Source organism: Elephantulus edwardii, unplaced genomic scaffold, assembly GCF_000299155.1.
Source record: "Elephantulus edwardii isolate Elephantulus edwardi_28Jun2011 unplaced genomic scaffold, EleEdw1.0 scaffold00289, whole genome shotgun sequence".
In the NCBI taxonomy this organism is placed as follows: Eukaryota; Metazoa; Chordata; class Mammalia; order Macroscelidea; family Macroscelididae; genus Elephantulus; species Elephantulus edwardii.
In genome coordinates this window covers 2227784-2247166 of record NW_006400039.1, presented here as the reverse complement: position 1 = coordinate 2247166, position 19383 = coordinate 2227784, and the positions used below count along the sequence as shown (strand labels likewise).

At 51.3% G+C, this 19383-nt stretch overlaps 1 protein-coding gene across 1 annotated transcript in view; it reads left to right on the top strand.

Moving 5' to 3' along the window:
• EXD3 (exonuclease 3'-5' domain containing 3) overlaps window positions 1-19383 on the top strand; it is a 55935-nt gene that overhangs the window by 3542 nt on the left and 33010 nt on the right. The window contains exons 2-7 of the mRNA XM_006900668.1: window positions 258-322; window positions 4747-4923; window positions 5564-5731; window positions 9550-9603; window positions 10882-11021; window positions 15497-15597. Coding sequence (XP_006900730.1) covers window positions 258-322; window positions 4747-4923; window positions 5564-5731; window positions 9550-9603; window positions 10882-11021; window positions 15497-15597 — 705 coding nt within the window. The remainder of the gene's footprint in view (window positions 1-257; window positions 323-4746; window positions 4924-5563; window positions 5732-9549; window positions 9604-10881; window positions 11022-15496; window positions 15598-19383) is intronic.

Below are 19383 nucleotides of genomic sequence, written 5' to 3'. Positions count from 1 at the left end.
GGACAGTGACAATGAGGGGACTGAGGTGTAGACACTGACAATGGGGGGACTGAGGTGTGGACACTGTTACAATGGGGGACTGAGGTGTGGACACTATGGGGGACTGAGGTGTGGACACTGTCAGTTGAAAGTGTGGACACTGCGACAGTGGGGGGACTGAGGTGTGGACACTGTCAGTTGAGGGTATGCTCTCTTAGAACAGTCTTCCTCAGAGCCCTTCCAGGCCCCTCACCCTCTCTGTCTTCTGCCCCTTGTAGGTCCGGACCCCGTCCTGTTTCTGCAGGGACTGCAGGCTCAGTGGCCCTCTAAGGACATGCAGCAGGTGAGCCAGGTGGAGACAGGTGGCATCTGATATTGGGACACTGGCCGCAGATGTCAGTGTTCACACACATGACTTTTCGCCCCACACATGATGTTCATGGCGTTTGCGTCCAATGCGTCATGTGTGGCAGGGCGCTGGGGCTACAGGAGACCCTGCTGGGCTGAGCTCCATGGCCCTCCTGACAGTGCCCTCCCCCCAGTGCTCAGCTCTGAAGCTCCTCCCGCTTCTCTGTCCCTCTGTCCCTCTTCTCAATTGACCGTCAATCCCAGCATGCACCCGCAGACATGCATGCCCTTGCCAGTCTACTCCTTCAGGGTCAGGAGTCTCCCTGGGGCCACTTGTCACTGGGTTTTTTGGACCAGTTTATTATCTATTAACAAACAAGTCTAGGAGTGCATCTGAGTTAAACCTGCCTGTGCTCAGCTGCTCTGTGGGAGAAGGGCACACCCTTTCATTCTTGCTGTGTCTGAGGCTTGCTTTATGGTGAGTTTCTAGGAACAGTCCACATATGCTGAGGAACCCATGGGCTTAGCATGGTGAGGGACCCCAAAACAGCGGGAGGGTTGCTTCCTGCTGTCCTCGTTCCCCAGCCAGAGCCAGTCATGTGGCCACACCTGCCTCCCATGAGCCAGTTTGCACAAGGCCAGCTGGCACTTGGACAGCTTGAAAATGACCCACGTAACCACGAGGGCCACAGGAGGCACAGCCAGGACGTTGCCACAGGGAGAGGTGCCGACCCTCAGGGACTTTTCTGTCCCAGGCCTACATGTGGTTTTCCAAGTTCTAGGTTCTACCACAGACCAGCCTTCTCCTCCCATAGTGTCCCGCTCCTTTCCAAGTTTTGAGTTTCCTACAGTTGCTTTCTTAATTTCAGATAAATTCCGTTTTGTTAAGTGCCCTTGAGTGACTATAACCCATAGCCACTCTGTGAACAATGGATCTGAACCCTGACCTGTCCTGCCATCCTCATCTGACACACTTGACTCCATTGTTACAGGCACTGTGTCAGTCCATCTCATTGAAAGTCTTCCTCTCTTTCACTGACCCTTTACCTTTCCAAGCATAAAGTCCTGCTCCAAGGACTAGCCACTCCTGACAAGATGCCCAAAGCATATGCAATGACTTTTCACCATCCTTGCCTCCAGAGAGCACTCTGGGGTTTTTTTGGGTGTTTTTTTAAAAATTATTTGTGTGTGTGTGTGCTGTCAAATCAGATCTGACTGGTACAGGAGGAGATTGGCCCTCCTTCTCCAGCAGAGCATCTGCTGGATTCGAACAGTATACCTCTGGGATTGCAGTGCAGATTCTTGCCACTAGGCCACCAGAGCTCCCTCAGCATTCTGGCTGCACTTTCTCCAACACAAATTTATTTGTTCTTTTGGCGGATCATAGGATATTTGGTAGTCTCTGACACCACAACTCAAAAGCACTGATTCTTCTTCTGTCATCCTTAGTCATTGTCCAACTTACAGATAGATGCATAGGAGTAATTGAAAAGACCATGGTTTGACCAGGGATACCTTAGTATTTAAACTGACGTCATTACTCCTTTACATCTTAGAGAATTCCTTCACAGCAAATTTACCCAATGCAATACATCTTCTGATTTTTTTGACTGCTGGTGCCAAGGGTGTTGATTGTGGATCTAAGCAAGATTAAATATTGACAAATTCCGTTTTCTCTCCATCTGTCATGATGTTGTTGTTGGCCCAGGGGGCAGGATTCTTGTCTTCTTCTCGTCAGGATTAATCCATATTGAAGGTCATGTTCTTTGATGTTCTGCAGCAGCTATTTCAAATCCTCCTCATTGACAGCACACAAGGTTGTGTCATTTGCCTAATGCGTGTTGTTGTGAGTCTTCCTCCAATCTTGATACCTCATTCTTCTTCATGAAGTCCAGCTTTTCAGGTGATTTTCTTAGCATACAGATTGGATAGGTATGAAGAGAGGATACAGCATTGACAGGTACCTTCCCTGGTTTTAAATCATGCAGTGTTCCCTTGTTTGGACTACAGCTTCTTGGTCTAAGAATAGGCTTTATATGACCACAGTTAAGTGTTCTGGTGTCCCGTTCTGCTCGAGGTCAGCCATAATTTGTTGTGGTCCCTTTGCATAGTCAATGACGCACAAATCTACATTCTTCTGGATTTTCCTCTTTCAGCCAGGATCCATCTGACATAGCAATGATATCCTTGGTGCCACGGCCTCTTCTAAACACAGCTTGAACTTCCAGCAGTTCCCTTTCTATGTATGTTCTGGCCATTTTTGAGTTATTGTCAGGAAGACTTTACTTGCATGTGATGTTAGTGATATAGTTTGATAATGTCCACGTTCTGTTGGATAACTTTTTTTGAGATGGCAACAAACATGGATCTCTTCCAGTCATATGTCATTATATGTCACATGGTGCCCCACATTCCCAGTGCTGCGGCCATTCTAGCGGGAGTGACCATTACCCCTGGTGGGGTTTGAGTTCATTTCACTCGAGCTCTGCCCCCTGGTGGCCGAAGGGCCCAGACTTCCCGGCCAAGCTGTCAAACGGTGGGTGTGTCTTTGTCCTGCAACATCCCTCCAGGTGCCTCTAGAGCAGGATATGCTTCCTGACCACCTTCCTGGACAGCTGAGGTGCACATGCTGGGTCCACAGGTGAGCCCACAGGTGAGGCGCACATGGTGGGCCCACAGGTGAGGCGCACGTGATGGGTACGTAGGTGAGGCACGTAAGGGTTCACAGGAGAGGTGCACGTAAGTACACAGGTGAGCACATAGTTGGGAGGCATCTCGGACAGCTTACCCAGGTTCCCTGCTAAGGAGACTGCTGTCCCAGGCTGATGCCTCTCTGAGGTCAAGTGGAGAGGTCGGAGTGGGTGGACACCCTTCCTGTCTTAGACACAGTCCTAGTGTCCTGTCACCCAGGGGCATCAAGCATGCCCCACCTCTGGGGCAAAGCCGCATTTGGACTAGAGAAGGTGTGCTGTAGGGTGTCCTAGGACCATTCCCCAGGCTTGGGACCACAAGTCAAGGCTACTGACTGAGCTGGATAGCTCTGGGACATAGGCCCTTGCCGCGTGGCCCCTGGACCGACTGCCTGCCCACACAGTGGCTTTGAGGCTGCTGCTTGACAGGACATTGGGGGGCACTCAACAGACTTGACACTCCAGCAGTGGGGGGTAGTTTTGGCTGAGGGAACAGCGTGCTTATAGTGCCCACAGATGCTCTCCCACAGGCTCCTGGGCCTACAAGGGGTGGCTCTGTGGGTAGCAGACCCTCAGCTTGAGTGGGGAGGCTGTGGCCCCAGGGGAGCAGAGCACCTGCCCCTGGCCAGATTGCCAGCCACCCACCACTTCAGAACCCCAAGGGGCTCCTGGCAGAGTGCTCTATGAGACCCGCACTTGCTGAACACTGTCACTCGTCGTTCCCTCCTTCACCATGGACAACGGCCCCTTAGAGCATGTAATGTCCATGGCACCTGTCCACCCCTCAAGGCAAAATGTGGTGACCATCACAGGCTCTGTGGGCCTCGGAGTGGTTTCCATGGACCTGAGCTCCGTGTGGAACTGTTTGCAAGAATTTCACTCCTAAACTACCGTCTTGTTTTTCATGTCTGCATAAAAACTTGGCGCAGGCTCTCTGCTCAGCACTGAAAGCTCTTCCACATCCACAGGACATGGAGGACAGGGCACGGAGGAGGGGGCAGGAAGGACGGGGCAGGGAAGATGGAACACGGAGGATGGAGCAGGGAGGAGGGGCCAGGGAGGACGGGGCACGGAGGAGGGGCCAGGGAGGACGGAGCAGGGAGGACAGAGCAGGGAGAACGGAGCAGGGAGGACAGAGCAGGGAGGAGGGGCCAGAACATTTTCTGTCTCATCTTAGCTTCTTGCCTCTAGTTCTCTTTCTTGCTGGAACCCAGCAGTGGTCAGGAGAGTAGATGGTGCACAGCCTCCAGCAGGTACACAGAGACATGGCCCAGTGGCTAACAAACCTGTCCCTATCACAGTGTCTTTCAGAGAAAGAACAGCCTTTATTCACAAGAACAAACCCCAGTCTTTGTGGGATAATTAGTAGGACAATGCCTGCTGTCCCTGTGGACTTGAGGTGCAGTGGACCAGAAAGGAATCCCGTGGCCTGAAGAGTTGCTGGGGGCGAGAATGGTGGCTGAATAGCAACAGTTACCTCTCTGAATACATTAAACTGAAAAAAACAAACAAAAACCCATTATTGTGCTGTAGGAGAGGGTTGCAGGAGGCCATGAGCCTGGACTGTGATGCATTGTGGGATCTGTGAGCCTGGACCATGGTGCAGTGATGACTGGAGGTGGGGGGGGGTGCTGTGAGTCTGGACCACGGGCAGTGATGATGGGGGTTTGTGAGCTGGACTATGTGCGGTAATGGACGCTGCGAACTTGGACCATCATTGTCTCCACAGCTCCAGAAGGCAGCCTGGCAGACGTTTGCAGCCCTGGATGACCCACTTGCAGGACTCCTGGACATGCTAGAAGCCAGCCCAGCTGACAGGAAGCCATGTGCCTCATTACAGGCCTGGGTCGTCTGTGAACTGCAGCACTGGCTGCATGCACAGCCAGTGAACCCAGGACCCACACAGGTAAGCTTCTTGTGCACATTCCAAATCAGGACCTTCCCATCCGCTCCCCTGTGCCCTTTCACCAACTGGGCTGGTGTATGGCAGGCAGGGAGGGAGACTTTTGGTTCTCATGTCGTGGGACATGGACCAGCCCTCAGTGTCCTGACAGGGTCTCCACTTCCACCCCTCTGTGTCCAGCTGCCTGGCTCAAATTGGTCCCACAGGTCAGGACTTCCAGGCCTATATCTCCCATCTAGTTGTGCCTCTGCTCTGTCTCTTGCTGTACACAGAGGTAAATTGTGGTTGCTGTAATGCTAAACACTGTGACACTGATACGTCAAATGTCATAATGGTTACCCATGGTGGACAGTGTTTGGTGGAGTTCCCAGATTAAAACAGGCTTGGAAGCAGGAGTGGCATCTACTTCCAAAATACCTTGCTTTTGAAACTCTATGATGAGTTATGAGAAATGATGAGTTATACAAGTGTTCAGGTCTTTTGTTCACAGGGTCGCTAAGAGTCATCTACAACTTAAAGGCACTTAACAGCAACAGTTGTGCTTAGACCTGGGGCCCTCCCTTGTCAGATTCCAGGACAAGCTGCGGGAGAGTGAATGTGGGAGCCCCCCAAGCCTTCACTCAGCCCACGTCATGTTCCCCAGGGCAGTCCTCACCTGCGGGAGCTGCAGACTCGGGCAGCCGAGGTCCTTACCAGGAGCCCTGCCAGCCTCACTGAGCCGCTCATCAGCATCTTCCAGCTGCAGGACGCAGACCGCAGGCTTCTGCTGGACCACATCAGCCACCTCCATGACAAGGGCAAGTTCAAAGAGGTGAGTATGACGTCTGATCATCGCAAGAAGAGCAGGTCTCACTAGGAACAACCTCAGAGTAGTCTGCTTAGGGAGAGGCCAGGACTGGGGCTGCCTGGGAGCACGGGGCTTCTTCCTCCTGAACCAGTTGGGAGGGTTTGGGATCCAGCCAAGTAACTCACACCAACGTCCACTCTGAGGTTAGACCTCTGACATCCTCTCTTCCTGAAGGCACCCCGGCATCCCCATCCGCACAGAGCTCAGTTCTAGGCCACAGGTGAAAGCCCTAGATGCCAGCATCCCTCAAATCCCCAGCATTCTGACATCTCTGACGCCATCATCCCCGACACCCCAACATCCCCGTCATCCCCAACACTGCAATCCCCCATTATGCCCGGCATCCCCAGAGCCCCCATCATTTCTGACGTCACCATCACTCCCATCATCCCCTGCATCCCCGTTATCTCCAATATCTCCATATTCCTGACACCCTGTCAGGGTTGCCCTGCCCTGGCACTGTGGAGCAGGGGCTGATGTTTGTAGGACCTTTAGGAAGTAGGCCTGGCCAGCAGTGACTGGTCATTCTGGGGGTCAGGAGACAGCCTACCCTGTTCGACACTCAGCCATGCTTTTGGCTACATGATGACTCAGTGGAGACACTCCCAGGAACAGTGCCAGATGGCCAGCATCTGACCTCTCCAGACCTTTGTAGGTTTGGGGGCTACTCTGTCCAGGAGTTCATAGGGTGTTCTGGGCCTGCTGAGAAGTGCACTTTGGTGAACCGTAGATGCAGAGGGAGGTGAGGGGCCCAGGTGCAGACTGAGGTGCCACACAGCCTGGCTAGGGGCCTGTGGGTGTGGCCTGAGCCCAGAGGCAACAGGAAGCAGTGACTCCTTCAGAGCACGGCAGGGGGCAAGATGACCTGGTGTGGCCCTCCCGTGCCAACTGGTGGTTGAAGCAAGGCCTAGCAGTGGGCTTCAACTTATGCAAGGGCCGGCCGCAGGGACAGGGACAGGGAGCATGGTGGAGAGGCCCTGGGAGCCCAGCTGGAGGACCCCAGCCCCCAGCAGGCGGCAGCCTCATAATCGCATCAGGGTTCACAAGTGAGCCTCTCAGGGACAGAGCTACTGGTGGGCTGCCTCTCCTGCCACCATGGGCCTCTCTGCATCCCCAAGAGGGGGTCGTGGACTTTCAGAGTGTCCTAGCTGCCAGAGCTCCGCTGAGACCGGCATGTTGGCAGTGTGAGGAATGGCACCGAGCCTTTGGAACTGTCCAGATGCTGTGGATGCCAGGATGTCAGCTCAGGGCCGGGCTGGGGCACAGGGCACAGTTCTGGGTCCAGGGGGATGGAGGCAGCATTGTGGGGGATACTGCTTGGCCATCCATGTCGAGGGAGGCCGGCCCCCAGTCTGATGGCCTGGTGGCCCGTGGAGACGGGCTCTTTAGGAGTTACTGCTCAGCCGACCGACCGGGTGCAGCACGTGGCCTGGGTTTGCTGAGCTGGAGGCAACACTGTAGGGACACTCCTGGCCATCCAGGTAGAAGGCGTGGCCCTGAGTCCAGTGAGCTGGGGGCAGCTCTGCTTGACTGTCTGAGTAGAGGGCACAGCTCCTGGCCTGATGGCCTAGTGGCCGGCAGGATTGGGTGTGTGGTGGCGCTGTGGGGATGATGCTGAATGACAGGGGCAACGCTGCTCTTTACAGACCAGAGGCCATGGGGTTAGCATAGGAGGTGGTGGGCCCGCGTTCCCACTGCCTCCAGTTACACTCCATCCTTTCACGGGCGTCTGGGCGGCTGAATGCACCCCACCCCCGGCCCGGCAGTCCCAGACACAAAGGGGGCTCTTGTCCCGCATGGGCCTGTGCAGGGCTATTGTCCAAGCAGCCGCCGCAGGCGGTGCTTTCCAGCCCGCACTGTGCCGCATTCAGGCCTGTCTGCTTGGATTAGCAGCAGCTCACGACTTAATGCACCACGATATTTCATGTCGAGGGGTGGCGTCTGGCTCAATGCCTGCCTTTGTCCACTTAGTTGTGGTATTTACATTTTTTAAAAAGCTTATCAAGGTTAAAAGATAGCTGTGCCTTTTATACGAAGCTTCCCGGCCTTGGGTAGGGGGTATGGGAGAGGCTGGGCACCTCCTAATCTGTGGATGGGCAGAGAAGAGTGAGGGGTCTCAGGGCCTGGCCACACTGGAGATGAAGGACCAACCCCACCCAGGGAGCGCCCTTCTGCGGCTGGTCCCCAGCACCCTCCGCGCTGCTCAGGCCCCCGCTCCCAGTGCTGAGTCTGAGAGGCGATGGCAGGTGACCTTCCCGCGCCATTGGCCATTGGCTTGGCCTTTCTGGGGGACTGGCGTGGGAAAACAGACGGGCTCTCTCCTCTGGGAATGGCTGATGGAGTGGTGGCTGGAGGCAGAGGCCAAGCCAGGCAGTGAGAGATGAGCCACTGGACGCTGGATGGAGTGGGTGGGGACAGGCAGCTTGGCTGTGTGGGCAGACGTGGACCCAGCTGCTCTCCTCCCTGGAAGGAATCGGAGGTGAGGAGAAGGTCCGTGTTGAGTACCCACCTGAGTCCTCTTCTGACGTTACCAAGCATGAGTGTGGAAGAGCTCACTCCACTTCATCCAGGGGTGGGGTGGGCCCTGGGCCCCTCCCCACCCGCTCCACAGGAGCCAGCATGTGCGTGAGGATGACAGAGACGTGACCAGGAGCTGACCAGGACCCTGCTGTGTACCCTGACCTCAAAGGAGATAGCGGACCAGGACCCTGCCCTGTACCTGGCCTGCAGCTGCAGGAGGGGCCCAGGATGGGTGGGGAGCAGGCCCCTGCAGGCCATGAGTAGACCTAGCCAATGTTTAGACCACCCTGACCTCCCAAGACTCACAGGTGGAGGGGCCCGGATGAGCAGAACCAACCCGGGGGACCTTGTGTGACAGATGTAGGCTGGGGGCAGCTATTCCCTGGGGAGGGTCTCCAGCTCCCAGAGTTCTTGAGGGTCTTTGTTCCAAGAAAGGCCAGAGTTCCCATGGGAATGGCTGCCCAGCCCAGAGGAACTGACCAGCCTGGACTCCTGGCCTCTGGCCAGACTGTGGCAGCATGGGGACAGCGGCCCTGCGGGAAAGGCCAGCCTCCCATGGAAGCAGGCGGGGCCTTTCCCAGGCCCTATTTTAGTCCTTGCTGTGGGTGGGGGCAGGGACCTGCCTGTTATCTTTGTGCCTTTGGGAGCTGGTACATGCCAAGTGCTCAGTGTGTGTGACTGCAGTCAAAGGCATGTCCCAGGTGAGGTGTGGAGCCCTTCCAGATAGGGGCTTGGTGGTGAGACCCTGCACTGAGCACATAGTCCCCTTCCAGGCAGGGGCTTGGTGGTGAGACCCTGCACTGAGCACGTAGCCCCCTGACACTGCCCACTTTCCTGACAAGCGTCAGACACTCTGGGTTGCTTGAAACAGCTCTGTCCACTTTTCACAATGATCACCTAACCTGCTCCTTCTCCTGCGCTGGTCAGACGGGGACCAGGCACAGACTCTTCACAGGGTGGGGGAGAGTCATTTACAAGGGATCCCCTCACACCTCAGGTCTCGTCAGGAGCCCCTCAGCTTTCCTGTGGAGGCAGAGGACAGGTGGGCTGGCCATCTGTAAGCTCAACAGGTGACCTGCTTTCTGCACACTCTCCTGTAAGCCCTGACCAGCCCTCTAGGCCACTCCCCAACCCTCCAGAGCATACTGGGTGTGTCCCACCTCCAGGGAGGGCCTAGCTCCTCAGAGAGAGGCTTGTCTACCGAGTCCATCGAGTCCATCATCCACCAGAAGGCTGAGCTCCACTTCCTTTATCTCTGCCAGGCTGTCCTGCTGAGTGTGAAACTCAAGCTGCAGCCAGAACTCGACATTGAAAAGGTGAGTTTTGTAAACAACAAATTCTGTGAGGTTGTGGAGAGATTGGAGCTCTCATTCACTGTGCTGGTGGGAATGCAAAAGGGCACAGCCACTGTGGAAAGTGGGCTGGTGCTTTCTCAAAAAGCTGGCAAGAGAAACACCATTTGACCCAGCAATTCCACTACTGGGAATATACCCCAAAGAGACCAGAGCTGCCGCTCAACAGACGTGTGCACACTGTGTTTATTGCTACATCATTCACGATAGCAAAGAGATGGAAGCAAGCCAAGTGCCCAGATAGAAAAGCTATGGTACATTCACACCATGGAATACTACACAGCACTGAAAAACAGGGAACTCCTAAAACATTACATGATATGGGAGAGTCTGGAGGACATGATGCTGAGTGAAATAGTAACAAAAGGACGAGTACTGCATAACACCACTGTTATAAAATGGGACAGGGAGGTGTTGGGGAGAGAATGGGGAAAGAATGGATAGAAAATGAACACTGCACTAGGTCAGATGAGGAGAACTAAGCAGAAAGGAATATGTGATTACGCATTCTGTCTGACGACAATCTGGAAAAAAGGGTGCATTGCCAGGTGGGCGGGGGAGGGGGAGAGGAGGAGGAAAGACAATGTGCAACAATTAATTTAAAAAAGAAAGGAGAGTTTTATCTCAGAGAAATTCATACACTCAAAGGTAGATGACTGGTGAGGGAAGCAGCCACACTGGACTCAGAGGGCCAAGCCAGGGGAAGTGTCAAGGCTGCCTGGCCAGCTGGGGACTCCATGAGCAGGTTCCTCAGTGTTCTGTCTTCCCCATGAGCGGGTCCTCAGGGCACTGTCTTCCACTGCGACACTCCCCTCACGTGGCCTTTGTGTCGACACATCTTCCCCCTGAGGCTGCAAGGTGTCCAGAGGCTGCTTGGGGCAGTGGCCAGGCCTGGGGAAGCCCTTCCCCTTCATGAAGGCAGATGAGTCATCTCAGGGAATGTCTGTGTATGCACAGGTGTGTGCATAGTGGTTTGTGCACGCAGGTGTGAATGTGTGCACAGGTGTGAGGCTATAGACAAGTGTCTGCTGGGTGTGTGCACACATGTGTGCATGTTCACAAGTTTGTGTGCACAGGTGTGAAGGCGTGTGCACACAAGTGTGCATGCATGTGTTTGTGCAGGGCTCAGACTTGCAAGCAGAGGCCCCCAGCCAGCTCTGCTCTGGTGCTCTGCCTGCCTGCTGCTCAGGTTGGTGGAGGGACTGGGGTCCAGGCTCTCATGTCCCGCCCGTGTGCCTCCAGATGAGCGTCCCGCTGCTGCTCCAGAACAAAATGAACCTGGTTGAGCGCTATGTGGAGGACTTTCCGGACCTGCAGAGGCGGCTGCTGGTCCTTATGGACTCCTGGTGTCAGCCCGGTTTCAACCTCAGAGATGTTACCAGGTGAGTAGAAAACAGCTGTGGCAGTATGTCACCGGGAGACCTCCAGAAATTCAAGCCGCATTCAGAAGACGTTCAGTGAGGCTGCCATTGCTGATGGCTCCGTCTTGACTGGGAGTGGTGAACAGTGGGAAGGTGTTCATTTGAACACATAAATTCGCTCAGGTGTGTGATGAGTTAGGTGCCCTCAGGCTGAGTTCGACCCACAGCGACTCTGTGAACAACAGCTCTGTACCCTGTCCTGTCCTGTCCTGTCCTGAGCAGCCTCTCGATCTCTGGCACACTCAAGCACATGCACCAAGCGTGGTATCCCTTTCTGAGGAATACTGTCTCCTAGGAACATGCCCAAAGTACACAAGATGGCGCTTCACCATCCTTGCCTTCCTGGAGCGTTTGTTCTGGCTGCACTTTCTCTAAGACACACGTGTTGTTTTTGGCAGTCCATGTTCAGTTTTCTTCTCCAGCACCACAGTTCCATGACATCAGTTCTTCTTCTGTCATAACTATTCATTGTCTAGCCCTCAGGAGCATAGCAAGCATTTGAAAAGACCTTGGTCTGAATCAGGTGCCCCTTAGTCCTCAGGCTAACATCATTGCTCCTCAGTAATTTGTAAAGGTCTCTCTGACTACAGACTTTCACAGTCTCTTGATCTCCTAACTGCTAGTATGAAATGTATTGATTGTGGATCCAAGTAACATGAAATCCTTCATTTACAGTTCCAGTATTTTCTCCATCAATCATGATGTCACCTATCAGTCCAGTGGTGAGAATTTTTGTTTTCTTGACGCTGAGATTCAGTCCATATTGAAGACTGTAGTGTTTGATCTTCTGCAGTAAGCATTTGAAATCCTCCTCGCTTTCAGCAGGCAACGTTGTCATCTGCCTACTAAGGTTATTGATGAGTCTTCTAATTCTTGATGCCACATTCTTCTTCATAGATTCCAGCTTCTCAAATAATTTGCTCAGTGTACCAATTAAATAGGTATGGTGAAAGACTCCAACTCTGGTGCATACCATTCTTAATTTTAAACCACGATGTGTTCCTTTGCTCTGTTGGTAAAAAAATTTTTTGGCTTAGGTGTAAGTTTCACATGAACACAGTTAAGTGTCCTGGGATTCCCATTCTTCTCAATGTTAGCCATAATTTGTTATAATGTACACAGTCAAATGCCTTTGCTCAGTCAATAAAACACAAATAGACATTCTTCTGGTATTCTTTACTTTCATCCAAGATCCATCTGACATCAGCAATGGTATATCCCTAGTGCACGGCCTCTTCTAAATCCCACTTGAACTTCTCACAATTCCCTGAAGGTATAACTTTGTGAAGAATTGGAATTCAAGAACACTTCATTGTGTTCATGTAGATCCTGTGCCTAGACTAAAAGGCAGTCATAGAATAGAACCAGGAAATGAAATCAGGAAAGATTGGCATCCAGGTTGTATTTTTACCATTCTAAATGCTGAGCAAATCCAAGAATGTGGGCTCTGTGAAGAAGATGGCATCGGAGTTGGAGAAAGGCTCCAGTCTCTGTGTAGATAACACAGTTTTGCCTGCTGAAAGTGACTGAGAACCTGAAGTGCTTACTGACTAAGGTCAAAGACTGCCACCGTCAGTACTGTCAGTATGAATTACACCTTGTCAGGAGATGGAAATCTTTGCAACTGGTCTGATAAGCAATATCATGGTAAATTCAGAACAAATTGACAGTTTTCATTAGAGCTGTCAGTGCAACACCCTCAGAAACATCAGCAAACAACATGCTACCTTGGGCAAATCTGCTGAGGGGTGAGGAAACTAACATGTTTAAAAGCAAAAAATATCACTGAAGATTAAGCTGTAACGTGGCCCAAGCCATTCTATTTCCAGGTGCCGCAAATGCATGTGGAAGCTGGGCGTTGAATACAGGAGACAAAAAAAGTATTAATGCCTTAGAATTATGGTGTGGACAGAAAATAATAAATATGCCACTGACTACTAGAACAGACAAATCTGTCCTGGAAAAAGCAGAGCCAGAATGCCCTTTAGAAGAGAGAAAAGAAATACAAAAAAAAAAAAAAAAGAAGAGAGGAGGTGGGACTTCATGTCCTCTATTTAGCACATGTTATCAGGAAGGACCGATTTTTGCAAGTTGTCATGCTCGGTAGAGAGTAAACATTAAAAAGAAGGAAGGCCTTGACCAAGTTAGATTGATTGGCACTGTGGGCTCAAACACAGCCGAATTCCTTTCTGTTTGTATATGGCGTCTCTGAGTCAGAACTGACTGATAGTGCCTAGCAATTGTGGAGAATTCGTTATAGGTAAAGGGGAAAAACAATTGGTGAGGATGTGGAGAAAGCGGAGCCCTCACTAAATGTTGGATAGATTGTGAAATTATGCATTTGCTGTAGAAAACAATTTAGTGGTTCTTAAAAAAATTGAACATAGATTTACTATGTTGCTGTTGTTGTTAGGCCCATCAAGTTGACTGCATCTCTTAGCAACCCTACGAACAATGGATCTGAACCTTGCCCTGGCCTGTGCCGTCCTCATCGCTGATACTCTGGAGCCCAGGGTTACAATCACTGCATCTGTCCATCGTGTCGAGTATCTTTCACTGATGATGCCTCTTGCCAAGGACATGACCCTTTCCCTCCTAACAACATGTCCCAAGTATATGAGACCGTATTTCACTGTCTTTCCTGTAAGGAGCGCCCTGGTTGTACGTCCCCAGTCCATGAGAGGCCCAGGAAGCTGCTTCAGCACCGCAGCTCAGACACTGATTCTTCTTCCATCACCCTTAGTCACTGTCCTGCTTACATGGCAAGTTAATTGAAAAGACCATAGCCTAAATTAGATGCACCTTAGTCTTCAAACTAACATCCTTGCTCTTTAGCACTTTGGAGAGGACCTTGACAGCTAATTACCCCAATGCAACACATCTTTTCATTTCCTTCTGCTTTTACAATAATGATGCAGTATTTGTCCTTATGAGACTGAGTTTGTTCACACGCTTAGTGCTCTCTAGCCTCTCCCGTGGTATGTATTATTTAAAGTCTACCTTCTTGAATAATTTGCTCATCATGCAGACTGACTACACATGGAGCAAGGAAGCAGCCCCAGTGCACACATTTCTTTATTTTGAGCCATGCATCCCTTTCTCTGGTTGGATAAGGTGGATTGAGTCAGTGACTGGGATAATCGGGATGGGTGTGTCAGAGGCAGTGCGATAGAGCAGGGTTTAGGGCTGTTGTACATAGGGTCGCTATGAGTCACAAGCAACTTGACGGCACATAACAACAACAGCAACAAAGGTTTCACATGAGCCCAATTAAGTATTCTTAATGTTAGCTATAATTTGTTATGATCCACACAGTCAAATGCTTTTGAATAGTCAATAAAGCACAAGTAGACATTTTTCTGGATGCTCTCAGCCAGGATGCATCTGATATCAGCAATGATATTCCTGGGGCCACGGCCCAGCCTGAATTTTGACAATCCTGTCAGTGTTCTAACCACTTTTTACTGATTTTCAGCAAGGTGTTATTTGCATGTGACTTTGAGCTGTGGTGCTGGAGAAAAGTATTGAGGGTACCATGGACTGCTAGGAAAACAAACAGATTCATCCTGGAAAGGGTTAAACCGGGCGGCTCCCTGGAGGCAAGGATTCTGGGGCTTCGTCTAACATACTTTGGACATGTTGTAAGGGGAGACCGGTCCTTGGAGAGGGACATCATGCTTGGTAGGGTGGAGGGACAGCGCAGGAGGGGAAGGCCCTCTATGAGGTGGATTGATTCGGTGACTGGGGTAACGGGGGTGGGTGTGTCAGAGGCAATGCGATTGGCACAGGATAGAGCAGAGCTTAGGGCTGTTGTACATAGGGTCGCTGTGAGTCGCAAGTGATTCGATGGCACATAACAACAATTAGTGATACAGTTCAGTAATCACCACATTCTGGATCACATTTTTTGGGAATGGGATTCTGCCCCTAGGTACTCAAAACAATTTAAAGCATGGATGCACACAGATCCTTGTATACTCAGGTATTGCAGCATTATTCACAATAGTCAAGAGGTGGAAACCACCTTTTGTCCATCAGCACTTGATGGGTCCATAAACTCTGGCGTGTGCATTATCCAGCTTTAAAGAAGATGATGTGAGATACATATGAATGAATCTTGAAACTATTATGCTGATGAAAATAACTCCAACACAAAGTTAAATGTTGTCTGGTGCCTTATACGATGCATCCAGTGCAGGCAGCCCTATGATTCAGAAGTCATTGGTGATCAGGGCTGGGCCAGGTCGACTTGGACTGGACGCACTAGATGCATGGACCTTCTGCTAATGAGATGAGAGAAGGCAGTGGTGGTGGAGCCTGGGGAGTGCAGTCAATGTTGCTGAGCCAATCAAAGTGGAAACTATTGGAGATATTTTAACACTATAAGAAAAAGCCATTACCTGAAAGAAGAAGGCAGCAGGCTTTCTCTCACACAGGAAGTTCCCCCAGATGACCTCGGTCAGGCAGGACTTGCTGCGTCCGAAGCTGGTGTGCAGACAGGTGCTGCGTCTCCTGGAGAGGTACAACATGGACTCAGGTGAGCCGGACCCAGCCCTCCTGCCCTGCCCGTCGCCAAGAGGTGGAATCGACGTGTACGGGTGGACGCATGTATATTTGTTAGGGTGGTGGGCATGTGTGTTTGTTGAGGGGTGGGGGTGGGGATGGGGTGGGCGTGTGTGTTTGTTGAGGGGCGAGGTGAGGACAGGGTGGGCATGTGTGTTTGGGGTGAGGAGTGAGGGGGGTTGGGATGGACATTATTGTGTTAATTGGGGCGTGAGGGTGTGTGGGGCACGGGGGAAGGAAAATGATGAATGTGTTTCTGTTTGGTGGGAGTGTGGGTATGTAGGTGTGAGGGTGTGCGGTTAGGGCCGAGGGTAAGCATGTATGGGTGTTAAGTGTTTGCTGGGAGTGTGAGGTGAGGGTGTAGGGATGCTGGGGAGTATGATTGTGTGTGAGGATGTCAGGGGCTGGGCATGTGTGTGTTTGTTGAGGGATGGAGTGAGGTGGGGAGATGCAGGGGGTGATGAGGGAGTTGCGTGTTTGGGGATGTGGGAATGTGGGAGAATGGGGGTTGAGTGTGTTGGGGAATGTGGACATGTGGGGATGCAGGGGGTTGTGGGGAGATGTTTGTGTTGGGGATGCAGGGGTGGGGTAGGGGTTTGTGTTTGTTGAGGGATGGGGCATGTGGAGGAAGGAGAGATGTGTGTTTGGGAGGTTTTATGTGGATGAGTTGGGGGCATGTGTATGTTGGGAGATGTGGAGGTGTGGGATGGAGGGGGCATGGGGGCATGAGTGTTGGTGATGGGAGTCAAGGCGTGATTCCAGGACCCCTTCTTGCTCCCTCATGCATCTGTCCTTCCTCTCCCCAACTTGAGGTCTATTCCTGACCTCTCTGGTGGCTGCTGGCCCTTCCTGTACCAGTGTGAGACCACAGTCTTGCCACAGGTCCACCTCATGTGTGCGCCAGCCCAGGATGGATCCTGCGGTCAGCCGCTGAGCTCCTTGCTCTCCTCAGACGCTAGGAGGCCTGTCTCGGCAGCTCGGGGCCCTTTGGATATCTCCATGAGGATTAGAACCCAATGGTTAACTTCTCTAGGCAAAAAAGCTACTGGAATCTTTGGGGTCACTCTGAGTGGGGGAGGAGTATGCATCTGTGTGGGAGCTCGGATGCCTCGTGGTTAAAAGCTGCACTGGAGTCCCAAGGGAAGCCGGTTCAAATCCACCAGCTGCTCCACAGCAAAAGGATGAGCAGTTTCTTCCCATGAGATTTACAGCCTCTGAAAACCCGCCGGAGGGTGAGTCATGTCTCACTTGACGGTACACAGCAGCAGCAGCATGCCGCTTTGTTATGTGGCTTCAGTACATTGGCCAAAAAGGAACTGTCCAAATGGCACAAGGGAACGCTGCATGGTTTAAACCACGATGCACATCAGGAAAGGTGGGCGTCAAGGCAAGAGCCTTTCTCCATACCTAGTCAACTTGCGTGCTGAGCAGTCATTCAAGAAGCTGGACTTTGTGAAGAAGAATGTGGCATCAGGATTGGAGGAAAACTCATCAACAACCTACATTACGCAGGTGGCACAACCTTGCTAAAATGAGCACTTGCTGAAGAAGATCAGACTGCAGCCTTCTCTTTGGGTTCAACGCAACAAGACCCAAACCCTCAGCACTGGACTGATAGATAACATCATGACAGATGGAGAAAAGACTGAAGTTGTCAACTATGTCATCTTGCCTGGATCCACAATCTACACCTGTTGTACCAGCAATCAAGAAATCAAAAGATGTACTGCATTGAGTAAATAAGCTGCCAGGGGCCTCTCTGAAGCACTAAAAAGCGATGATGTCAGTTTAAAGGTGAAAGTGTACCTCACCTAAGCCATAATGTTGTCAGTCACTTACCATCTGTCTCTAAGTTGGGCAGTGAATAAGGATGGCAGAACCAAGGCCTCTGAGCTGTGAGAAGAGGACTGAACGTGCCATGGACTGCCGGGAAACTACAAGCCTGTACTGGAGAAAAACAGGGAGGATCAGAGGAATGTCCGTGTCCATCTTTCTTTCATTGACTATGCAAAGGCGTATGACTGTGTGCATCACAACAACCCTGAGAAGAATGGGAATCCCAGAACACTTGATTGCACTAATGCGAAGCCTATACTTGGACCAGGAGGCAGTCGTCAGAACAGAGCAAGGAAATGCTATATGGTTCAAAATTGGGAAGGGTGTACGCGAGGGATGTGTCCTATCTCAATACCTTTTCAACCTGTATGCAGAACAGATTATCCGGGAGGCTGGGCTCTATGAGGAGAAGTGTGGCATCAGGATTGGTGGAAGATCTATCCAATAATCTGCGTCATGCAGATGACACAACCCTGCTTGCTGAAACTGAGGCGGACCTAAAGCGCTTGCTGCAGAAGGTCAATGACTGCAGCCTCCAAAATCAATTGAAGCTCAATGTCAAGAAGACAAAGATTCTTACCACCAGACCAATTGGCAGCATCAGGATGGATGGTGAAGAGATTGAGATTCTTAACAGCTTTAGTTTGCTTGGCTCCACAGTCAAGACCCTTGGCACCAGCAGCCAGGAAATTAAAAGACATATTGCAATGGGAAAGTCTGCTGTTAGAGACCTCTTCAAAGTACTGAAGAGCAATGGTGTCTCTCTGGAGACTCAGGTGTGTTCTGATACAGGCCATCGTGGTCTTTGCAATCACTTGCTATGTGTCAGAGAGCTAGACAATGACTAGGGAGGATAGAAGGAGAATTGATGCCTTTGAACTATGGTGTTGGAGAAAAGTATTGAATATACCATGGGGCTGCAAAGAAAATGAACAGGTTCATCCTGGAGACGGTTAAACTGGGCTGCTCCTTGGAGGCAATGATTCTGAAGATTCATCTGACTTGCTTTGGACATATTGCCAAGGAAGGACCAGTCCTTGGAGAGGGACATCATGCTTGGGAGGGTGGAGGGACAGCGTAGGAGAGGAAGACCCTCAATTAGATGGATTGATTCAGTGACTGGGGAAACAGGGGTAGGTGTGTCAGAGACAGTGAGATTAGCACAAGACAGACCAGGGTTTAGGGCTGTTGTACACGGGGTCGCTGTGACTTGCAGGTGACTCGATGGCATATAACAACTTGGAAGCAAGGATCGTGAAGCTTCATCTCAAATAGTTCGGTCATATTGTTAGGAGGGGTCAGTCCTTGGAAAAGGAAGTCATCCTTGGAAGGTGGAGGAGGGTCAGCGAAAGAGAGGAAGACCCTCAACAAGATAGATGGACACAGTGACTATACCAGTGGGTTCAAGTGTGTCAGAGGTGACGAGGATGGCACAGGAGGGGGCAGAACTTTGATCTGTTGTTTGTAGGGTTGCTGTGAGGTATAGTTGACTCTGTGGTACCTAACAACAACAGTCTGTGAAATGCTGCCTTCTTTCTCTCTCCCTCCCATTGCCAGCAAATTGAAGCCCACTCATAGATGGAAAGCCCTGCCAGCTTTCAGAGACTGTAAATCACATGTGAGGAGACTGCCGTCTTTCTCCCTTAGAGCAGCTGCTGGATTGGCCTTTGGCTCGAAGCCTCCGCTCCTCCCCACCACACCCCCTCTGTTTATTTGGGCCGCCTTTATGATCTCCATAAAACCGTGGTGTTGTTTTGGTTTGGGTTTTTTCTACAGAGTACTTAGGCATCTTCTGCTAGATTTTTGTTTCCATCTTAAATTTTCTGTTATTTGAAAATGCTGTTTATATCTCAGTCCTGCTTTCTCGATCTTGGTTCTCGTGATTACTGTCTGTTGGTGCCAGGTCTCTGCTTAACTCTCCATC